The sequence below is a fragment of the Oryza brachyantha genome, chromosome 6, assembly GCF_000231095.2.
Source record: "Oryza brachyantha chromosome 6, ObraRS2, whole genome shotgun sequence".
Classification (NCBI taxonomy): Eukaryota; Viridiplantae; Streptophyta; class Magnoliopsida; order Poales; family Poaceae; genus Oryza; species Oryza brachyantha.
The window spans coordinates 15,246,205-15,256,247 of record NC_023168.2 but is presented as its reverse complement, the minus strand read 5'-3'; the positions used below and the strand labels follow the sequence as shown (position 1 = coordinate 15,256,247).

Here is a 10,043-nt window from a genome sequence, read left to right as displayed (position 1 = left end):
AATATTTATAAAAAGGTCTATTTATAACTTCTTTTAAAAATAGCTAGAATATGAAAATTTCGCTTCTCTCTCTCCTGCTTTGCCTCACCACTTTTGTTCTCCCGTGTGCAAGGCTGTCCTCTGGTGTCTCCACCCTGCATGCATCAGCAGCGGAGAAATTTCGCAAGAAAGAAGGCGAGTCAGCAAAGGTCTCGCCTTTCTCCTCCCAAACAATAATAAAAGATCTCACCTTTCACACGCACTCTCTCACTCAGCACACTTGCCTCGCTCTCGCTCCCCCCAAGTCGTCGTCGTCGTCGGCGGCGGCGGCCATGGCGGTGAGCAACAACATCACGGCGTGCGTCAACTTCCTTGCGCTGGTGTGCGCCGTCCCCGTGGTGGCCACCGGCATCTGGTTCGCCTCCAAGCAGGGGGAGGAGTGCGCGCGCGTGGCGCGGTGGCCCGTCGCCATCCTCGGGGGCCTCCTCCTCCTCGTCGCCCTCGCGGGCTTCGTCGGCGCCTACTGGAACCGCCAGGGCCTCCTCGCCGCCTACCTCTTCGCCATGGCGGCCCTCATCACGCTCCTCCTCGCGCTCCTCGTCTTCGCCTTCGCCGTCACCCGGGGGTCGGGCGCCTACCCGGCCCCCGGCCGCGGCTACGACGACTACCGCCTCGAGGGTTACTCCACGTGGCTGCGCGACTACGTCGCCGGCGACCCGCGCCGGTGGGAGGGGATCAGGGCCTGCCTCGCCGCCTCCGACACCTGCAGGAAGCTGGCGCAGGAGAGCGTCTTCTTCATCACCCCCGAGCAGTTCTACCAATCCCATCTCACGCCGCTGCAGGTAATTAATTTAATCGATTAATTATTAGCATTAGCATTCACTGATCACAGATCACATCGATTAATCGTATTGTTTAACCTCTTCAACTACGATTAATTGATCGACTCAGTTTAACATGACCAATGCGACTGCTATAGCTAGTACTGGTTGCACGGTTGCACACTACCACTGGTTGGCAACAAGAGGAATCAAGGAACAATTTTGTGGGGTCTAAGTAGAAAAGCGAGGTTAAATTATATCCCCAAATGTTGCCACATTGCATTTCTTTGGGTGTACAAAGAGAAGATGGGTCCATGGATGGAAAGGTGGTGGTTTGTGTGGAAATTTCATCGTGGAGCAACTGTGTGTTTTGTCCATCCATCCATGGTACCAACCTTGTACATGAGAAAGGACTCTAATGAAATCATGAAACTGAACAATATTGCTACTAAAGGTGGGTATGTGAACTGTTGGTCTCATTCTTTCTAGCTTAGGTGGCATGGGCATATGGGCCGGCACATGGAGGCATGTACTTAATCGATTTTCTTAATTCTTACTATTAGTTTTCCAGTCCTGCGGTTGGCACTTCGATGTTCTGCATATGAATCTTCTCCTGTGTAGCACTGGAAGTGCAGAGTGCAAACCAAGCATGGCTCGGGATGCAAGATCATTTTAGAAAAAGTATAGATCAATGTGCTGGGCCATGCAACCTGATGCAGTTCACATTCTTGTCTCCTTGTGTAACAGCTCTCCTTGGACTCTCTGTCTCTCCCCTTTGACCAGTGTATTGGATTTTGCACATATCTTCAGGGGGAGTTTTGTCTTTCTGAGTAAAATTCTTTGTTCATGAGATAACAATACAATTACGTTATATGCAGTTTAGTACAGGAGTAACATGTTTCATGAATTTAGAACATCATGTTTTCATTCCAGATTGTAGAATGTTTGCATTGTAATACTTTAAATACAGTACTTATTTGTTCACTTACATCTCTACCAAAGACAAAGGATATGTTTAATGGTTAATTTTGTGTCTGTGTTGTGAAAATATCTGGAAGCAAATATAACGGTATCTGTTGGATAGTATAGGGAGAGGGTTACCTGCATACTTGGGTTGTTTATTGAGCCTTGGGGGCCGCTATATATAGGATTATATGGGAAGGAGATAAGGAAGGCTGTAGATATAAGGAAAGAGTCCAATCCTAATATATATCTCTAACTACCGTATATCTCTAATAGTATCAATGTATATGTTATGATGGATCTCCATTCCATTTACAAGTGAAAATCTGAATATTTATGCCAATGAGTGGCCATATATCTAAGGCAAAAGGAATTTTGTGTGCATTCTTTGCAGTCGGGCTGCTGCAAGCCGCCTACAGTGTGCGGGTACGCATACATGAGCCCGACGGTGTGGGTGAACCCGGCGAACCCAGCTGCTGATGCGGACTGTGCTATGTGGGGGAATGACCCATCACAGCTGTGCTATGAGTGCAGCTCCTGCAAGGCTGGCATGCTGGGGACCTTGCGTGAGCAGTGGCGCAAGGCCAATGTCGCTCTCGTCATCGCCACCGTCGCACTCATCTTCTTCTATGTCATTGGCTGCAGTGCCTTCAAGAATGCCCAGACAGAGGACCTCTTCCGCCGCTACAAGTGGCGCAACTGAATCGACACCATCTGATCAGTGATCAGCTCCTTGCCATTGCCGGTTTGCTTAACTTCTTGCTCTTGCTATGTATTATATCTGTTCATTAATTTTTGCTGTGTACTGTCATGCTCTGAAGATTACTGTATTTTAGTTGTTACGTTATTCTAGTGAGTACAATCTAATTGCTGGTTTCAAAGCCTAGCCAATGTATATATGTTGCTGTCTTGCATTGTCTGCAGTTGTCAAATTTGTCATGATCGTACCTACCGTCAGACATAGTACCCGTTTGTTGTATTATTGAAGGCATAAGGCTAACTACAAGTTATAAACTAGCACAAGTTTCAGCCATTGTTACAAAATGAATTATTGAAGACATGTGCTACTTAGTTACAAGTTAAAAACTAACACAAATTTCAGCCACTGTGATAAATAATCTGGTTCTTATGCCAGCAATGGCGTGATTAGTTGGAGCGATCGATTTGGCAGTGACTCGTTTGGTTGTGTACTACACGTTGTAGTAATGGCCTGATGACCTGACGGTTGCTGAGTTTGTGACAAAATTCCTCTCTTTTTTATTTTTTTTCTTTTTTGGTTTGTGTAGGGACATGTCTGATGACATTGGAGATATAAGAAACATAATATAGAAACTGTTGCAGAAGTTATAGTTTGACAAGATTCGAATTTGAAGCTTCTTTACTAACGGAAGGAGACCTGTTCTCAGGTTTAGCAGAAAGTCACCCTGTGATCCTGTGCAATGCAGAATAGTTTTTCAGAAGTTCTTCTCATCAAAACTATAAAATTTAACAGTATGATAACAAGCAAACCGTACAACCATTGACATATATAAATTAATACTTTAAAATTCGGCGTATTTATTTATTTATGATGCTGTGAATGGCAGTACTCGCTTTGGAACTGTGCTTTTTGTCCGAACAAAATGAGATGGAGATTGTATATGACCAGCTCCAGTTCGTGGAGTCTGTGTAGGAAGTTGACATATCTCGAGCCCTGATTTTTTTGAATACAAGTAGGCCTTGATATTCATGCTACCAGTACAATAATAACATATTTTCTGCTACGCTGTTGAAAAATCTTCTGTTGTCCAATAACGCCGTCCTAAGCTGACCGCATGAACTCAAAACTATACCCTGCACCACTTACCATCCACAATATATCATATGCTGAGAAATACTATGAAGGAAATTGTGTACTATAAAATAAAAAATTATTAATTAATTCCTGGTCTCTGAAGACAAGAATAAACCCCAACCTAATTTTGACCGCCATTATATAATGGTTACAAGGTTACAGAAACATATCCTCCGACTTACTGTTATATGATTTTCAGACCCATCTTTTTACGTTTGCTTATGCTTATAAGCCAAAATTTAAATTTTTAATATTAAATTTTGAGTAGATTTTATGGTTTTTTATCGTTATCTATTTTCTAGACTTAGGCTTTGACATTGCTAAGAACTTGCATATAAAACTTTTATGCACAAATTATTTTTTATTTATAAATATACTGTTTGGTCCCTACCAAATAAGCCAAAAGATCACCTATTTTGAATGATTGACATATGGACCCCACACCTCATATGCCCATATATCCGTGACTCATGCCAGATGACAGCAAGTTAGACAAGATTCATCTCATATTAGGTTGGACACCATATATGACTATTATAGATTTGGATTGGACTGGGCCAGAGAAAGTAATTCATAGTATCATATATGTGGTATGATGCTGTAGTTAAGGGGGATCGGACTAATGCAGTAGTTTAGAGGTTACTCGGACTTCTTACTCAACATAACTATGCAAACTTTGTTCATCATCATTTCCAAGGTTATTTGTTGTCAAAGTTGAAATAATAATAACGCTCATGGGTATTTAAAAATGGAGGGAATACTAATTGAAGTAAAGGCTTCGTCCAGTTCAACCTTCACCCCAGCTTATGACTTTTTTTATTATTATTATTTTGCGAAATAGAAGTGTTCTATCATCTCCTACCTCCCATTTTTTAAAAAAGAAAGTACTCTTTCATGAGATCTTCCTCTAAGAAGCCTGTGATTTACATGTTTCACAGAGAGTTCCATGCTTTAGGATACCCAAAAATATTTTGACTTGGGACAAGGAAAGCAACATTTCAGTATGTATTCTATATGTATGCATCTCATGCTTCATATATTGAAACAACAGAAGTGATTTCCTTGCGTTTATATATGTCTCTGCCGGCAAAACTAGAAAAAAAATGCAGTGATGATTATGTATTGATGATAATCATTGTGGTCGTCCACAGAGTCAAGCCAAGACCGGTGAGGTGGTGACCAAGTTTTTCTAAAGGTTTTTTTTAGGAAGAATTGTTTGTTGGGCAGCAGAAGTCAAATCATTTGCAACATTCAAAACATAAAAAAAAAAACAAAGATGAGTGTAGGCACTCCACTCTTGCCTTGAGTTATATATTTTTCGTTTTCAGCTCATGCTGCAGCACTATAAATACCAAGGTGACCTCTTTTCTTGAGATCAGCGGTCAGGAAACTGAGATCGAGCTCTACGTACTTCATGCAGGCAATGTGCTCAAATTCAAGCTACACAGCTTACAGCATCACAACAATTTGTTACAGCAGCATGCCGAGAGCTCGGCTAGCCACGTTCCTCGTCGTCACCGGCTTCCTCTCCACCGTCGTCGGCTATCTCGGTGCACCGGCGGATTGCACCACGTTCGCCGGCGGAAATGATGTCTTTTCCATGGACGACGTCGTGTCGAAGATCCACACCGATCATGGCGTGACCGGCGACGCGTCCTCGGACTTCGGCCGCATGGTGGAGGCTGAACCGAGCGGGGTCTCCCGTCCTTCCTCCCCGGCCGACATCGCCGCCCTGATCCGCTTCTCGCTCTCCCGGCCGACGCCCTTCACCGTGGCGCCCCGGGGCAGAGGCCACTCCACCCGGGGGCAGGCTCTCGCCGCCGCAGGCGGCGTCGTCGGCCATGGCCATGACGATGGTGCTGGCCGCCGCCGCCGCCGCCGTGTCGCCGTGTCGGCTGACGGGACGTATGCCGACGTCGGCGGCGAGCAGCTGTGGATCGACGTGCTCCACGGTGCCCTCGAGCACGGCCTCGCGCCTCGCGTATGGACCGACTATCTCCGCCTCACCGTCGGCGGCACGCTCTCCAATGCCGGCATCGGTGGGCAGGCGTTCCGGCATGGGCCACAGATCTCCAATGTCCACGAACTTGACGTGGTCACAGGTACAAATTCAGTTGGTCTTTCATATAATACTCCATGCGGTCATATTTGTGATAATATTTAGTCAAACTTTTAAATTTTCAACAAATAATTTTGTGTTGAAATAAATTTATAAAATCTATTAAGTTTATGACATTATGATAGTACTTTTTGAGAAGAACATATGTTTATCACTTGTTTTGCATATAAACTAACCATTTAAGAAATTATCAATTTTTGGAAATTTATAAGTTTAACTAACGGATATTTTTAACCGGAGGGGTACGAGACATGATCAACGATGACTAGTGTCCATGTTACTTATTTGGATTTTTTTTATCATCCTTAAAAAATATCTCAAGATACCAAGAATTCTAAGATTTTTTACCATTTTTAAAAAATGATCAGGATAAAAAGTATGGTATCTTGAGATACCAAAAATTTATACTAAAATTCTTGGTACCATATTTTTTACATTAAAAATACCTTGAAATACTTTTTCAAGGATAGTAAAAAAACTCTACTTATTATTATTACATCTTTTGTTAACTAACAACCACAACTACGAGTGCATAATACCATAATTAACTAATCAGGAAAAGATTGTTTCACTGCAGGCACGGGTGAGATGATCACCTGTTCGAGGGAGGCGAACCGGGACCTGTTCTTCGCGGTTCTTGGCGGGCTGGGCCAGTTCGGGGTCATAACCCGCGCCAGAATCGGGCTCGAACCGGCACCGAAACGCGTCAAATGGGTCCGGCTCGCCTACTCGGACGCACACGCGTTCACCGCAGACCAGGAGCTGCTCGTTTCGAAACGGCCGGACGGCGGATGCGGGTTCGATTACGTCGAGGGCCAGGTCCTGCTCAACCGGACCTTGACGGAGAGCCGCAGATCGTCTTCCTTCTTCTCCGCCTCCGACCTTGCCCGGCTCGCCGCCCTCGCCGTCGACACCGGATCCGTCGCGATCTACTACATTGAGGGTGCAGTGTACTACGACGATGTCACCGCCGTCTCCGTTGATCAGGTAGATAACAAAGGGGTGATCGACGTATTTATAAATAAAAAATAATTTATAAATAAAATTTTTATATATATAGTTTAAGCGATCTAAAGGTCAATGTCGAAAAAAATTGGTAAAAATAATCTCAGAATCAACTTCAAATGTAGGTTTGAAATTTAAATTTTAATTTATAAGCATAAGCATAAACAAAAAGATAAGAGTCTGAAACCATAATCTATTAGCCCATTTACTGGTTGAATTTTGCGGTGTGTATTTATTTTGCATCATGTCAAACCTACCATGACATGAGTATTTTTTTCATTCTTAAAGAGGTACCATGAGGTACCACTTTTTTCGTTCTTTCTTGGTACTTCTTAAGGATGAGAAAAATGTTCATCATGATAATATAATGATTTGAACTTGTGCCTCAAAAAATAATGATCTGAACTTAAAATTACTATTATTGCAGAAACTTGAGGCGGTGCTGGAGGAGCTGAGCTTCGTCCCGGGCATGGTGTTCGTGAGGGACGCGTCGTACGAGGAGTTCCTCGACCGGGTTGGCCGGGAGGAGCAGAATCTCCGGTCGGCCGGCGCCTGGGACGTGCCGCACCCATGGCTCAACCTCTTCGTCCCCGGGTCGCGCATCGCCGACTTCGACGCCGGCGTGTTCAAAGGCATCCTCCGGGACGCCAACCCCGTCGGCCTCATCCTCATGTACCCCATGAACAAGGACAAGTACGCACGCACGCACTCCTCCGCCATTAACGCGCGTCCATGCCTCGAGCTCTCTTCAGGATCGATCTATCTCTTGATGATCTCGTCGATCGATACTTATGTTGCAGGTGGGATGACAGGATGACGGCGGTGACGCCCGACGAGGACGTGTTCTACGCCGTGGGGCTGCTGCGGTCGGCGGCGGCGGCCGACCTGGGGCAGCTGGAGAGGGAGAACGCGGCGGTGCTGGAGTTCTGCGACCGCGCGGGCATCGGGTGCAAGCAGTACCTGCCGCACCACGCGTCGCCGGACGGGTGGAGGCGGCATTTCGGCGCCAAATGGCGCGGCGTCGCGGAGCTCAAGGCCCGCTACGACCCGCGGGCGATACTGTCGCCGGGGCAGGGGATCTTCCCGCCGCCGGCGGCCAGCGAACCCAGTACTGCTGCAAGTGCACGTACACAGAAGGATCAATTCATCTGAATTCACATAGTGATCATTGCGTAATCTTCAGATATCGAGAGAGTCAATTAAGCAGGATTGTTAGTTTTGGACCGGAATTGAAGAAAGATACGTCGATCCATTCCAAGGAGCGGCCAAATTTTAGGAGCTTTAGTTTTTTTATTATTATTTTCTTTCCTTTTGTTTTTCGTACCGTAGGAAGTTGGTTTGATTCCTAGCTTGTGTTTCTTTGTTTATGGTTGTTATTTGTTAAGGAGTACAATCACATAGATGCGTGCAATCATGTAAGGAATGAAGTTGCACGCAGGTCAGGTCACATATATAGGCTTGCTTCAAAATCCTAGAGACAAATTAGGCCGCATTCGGTGGTTGCTGCTAGTTAACTTATCTTTCTCGTTTTTTGCGCACACGCTTCTCGAACTGTTAAACGGTGTATTTTTTATAAAAAAATTTTTATAGAAAAATTGTTTTAAAAAATCATATTAATCTATTTTATATTTTTTTAATAATTAATAATTAATTAATCATATACTAATCTATTAATACGTTTTCCGTGCCGAAGATAAGTTAACTTATGTATCCTGCCGAACGCAGCCTTATTAGAGTGCTTAATTAAAAGAAGCTTGAGTGGTTGTGCTGACCTTTTTTAGTTTCCTTAATTTCAGTTGAGTAAGTATCTATATTTTTCTACTATTTTATTTATGGGTTTAATTTGATATTCCCATTAGGCCTCTAGTAAACAACAACTAAGTTGCCATAGCCGCCAAATTAAGACATATTCTGAACTTTGGCTACGACTTGAGATTTGTCAACTGAAAACGGTTGCCTAGACAATACACTGACTTGATTTACTGCATCCCATCTTGGGTGCACTCAGTTGTAATCCTCTTTAAATTTGCCATGCAACCAACAGTTTTTACACTACGCAAATTTAACACATGATGCAAATTAAATGATTTCTTGTGGATGTTGAATGGACTTGACGACATTTACACTAAATCAATCTACCATGCCATGATCATTATATTTACACTATGCATGGAGAAAAAAAGATATATCTCCTAACGAAAATGAAATCACAACATAAAAAGGGGAACTAGATTAAAAAGAAATATGATTCACTAAAGTTCTCTTTCTGTTTCCCCATAGCATTTCAGAGTAAGTTTGGTCGAAGACATAAATATGGATGGGAAATGGTCAGTAATTGGCGCTGGATCAACGGGTCGGGGTCAGGCCGCCCTGACCCCCGACGCGTCTCTGGACTGCTACGAAGCCCATGTATCAAGGAGGAGGGCGCAGCCCTGGGATTCAACATTCGCACTTAATGTGATAGGAGAGGACCTGGAGTACGCGTCACCCATGTGGCAGAGGAAGACGAGTGTCTGCCCCACATTTAATGCGGTGCATGCACGTATGCGTCCCTGATAGCGCCTTCCGCAGAAAAAGAGGCAAAGAGTGGGCAAGTACCTCTGGTAAGACAGACACGCCTATGTCATGTCAGGGTACCAACCCCTGTGCCATCGCTATCACATTTAATGCAACTGGCAAACAGCAGAAGAAAAGAGGGCGGCTACCCCATTGCTTGAAACGGTCGCCCACCCCAGGGATGGGACACCGACCAATGGGACCAGACAAGAGAGGCATGACCGTCCCCTCCACCAACCTACTGACTGATGGGACCAAGTAAGGACAGCACGGCTGACACGCCCACGTACCCTCTGATGGATCAAAGCTGACGAGACAGTGGTGAGTCACCGCAACGGTGACCTGGCAAGGCGGTGAACCAACGGCCATAGCATCATGATGACCTACCTGTCAGTAGGAGGTAGGGCTGAGGCGACTGTGGTGACCCCTTACTACTATAAAAGGAGACCCTGCCCCACTTAGAAAAGGATCCCCAGAGATCCAACTTCGCTCAATCCGAGGAAAACCTTCCCAAAAAAGGCTTGTACTCACTTGCCATATAGTGACCAAGCGACAGGAGCAGGTATTATGCTTTTCGGCGGGCCTAAACTTGTATAATCTCTTCTGTGCTCATTCCTTCCCAGAAACCTTGACCTAGCACCCCTGGGCCGAACCAAAAAAGGGATTCAGTTAACTTCTGCTCGAGAAGCTTGCACTCCAACAGTCACCCATTTTTTACAAGTGTTTAATTATTGAGAGAGGGTGGATAAAGCAGCCTCTAAAAGAT

General features: G+C 44.8%; 2 protein-coding genes across 2 annotated transcripts; both read left to right on the top strand.

The window, feature by feature from the left end:
* Window positions 1-220: 220 nt before the first annotated feature.
* LOC102701920 (tetraspanin-2-like) lies at window positions 221-2,679 on the top strand. The gene is made up of 2 exons (XM_006656116.3): window positions 221-821; window positions 2,158-2,679. The coding sequence occupies exons 1-2, from the start codon at window positions 312-314 to the stop codon at window positions 2,464-2,466; spliced, it is 819 nt and encodes a 272-aa protein (XP_006656179.1). The 5' UTR covers window positions 221-311; the 3' UTR covers window positions 2,467-2,679.
* Window positions 2,680-4,943: 2,264 nt separating this feature from the next.
* LOC102721174 (cytokinin dehydrogenase 10-like) lies at window positions 4,944-8,250 on the top strand. Its single transcript, XM_040525429.1, has 4 exons — window positions 4,944-5,699; window positions 6,294-6,703; window positions 7,149-7,414; window positions 7,522-8,250. The coding sequence occupies exons 1-4, from the start codon at window positions 5,012-5,014 to the stop codon at window positions 7,871-7,873; spliced, it is 1,716 nt and encodes a 571-aa protein (XP_040381363.1). The 5' UTR covers window positions 4,944-5,011; the 3' UTR covers window positions 7,874-8,250.
* Window positions 8,251-10,043: the final 1,793 nt, after the last annotated feature.

What these genes read in the sequence shown, in the direction of transcription:
- LOC102701920 (XM_006656116.3), top strand. Translation starts at nt 312, where the DNA reads ATGGCGGTGAGCAACAACATCACGGCGTGCGTCAACTTCCTTGCGCTG. An exon ending in CCCATCTCACGCCGCTGCAG is followed by an intron (nt 822 to 2,157) that starts GTAATTAATTTA and finishes CATTCTTTGCAG; the next exon opens with TCGGGCTGCTGCAAGCCGCC.
- LOC102721174 (XM_040525429.1), top strand. Translation starts at nt 5,012, where the DNA reads ATGCAGGCAATGTGCTCAAATTCAAGCTACACAGCTTACAGCATCACA. An exon ending in CGAACTTGACGTGGTCACAG is followed by an intron (nt 5,700 to 6,293) that starts GTACAAATTCAG and finishes GTTTCACTGCAG; the next exon opens with GCACGGGTGAGATGATCACC. An exon ending in TACCCCATGAACAAGGACAA is followed by an intron (nt 7,415 to 7,521) that starts GTACGCACGCAC and finishes CTTATGTTGCAG; the next exon opens with GTGGGATGACAGGATGACGG.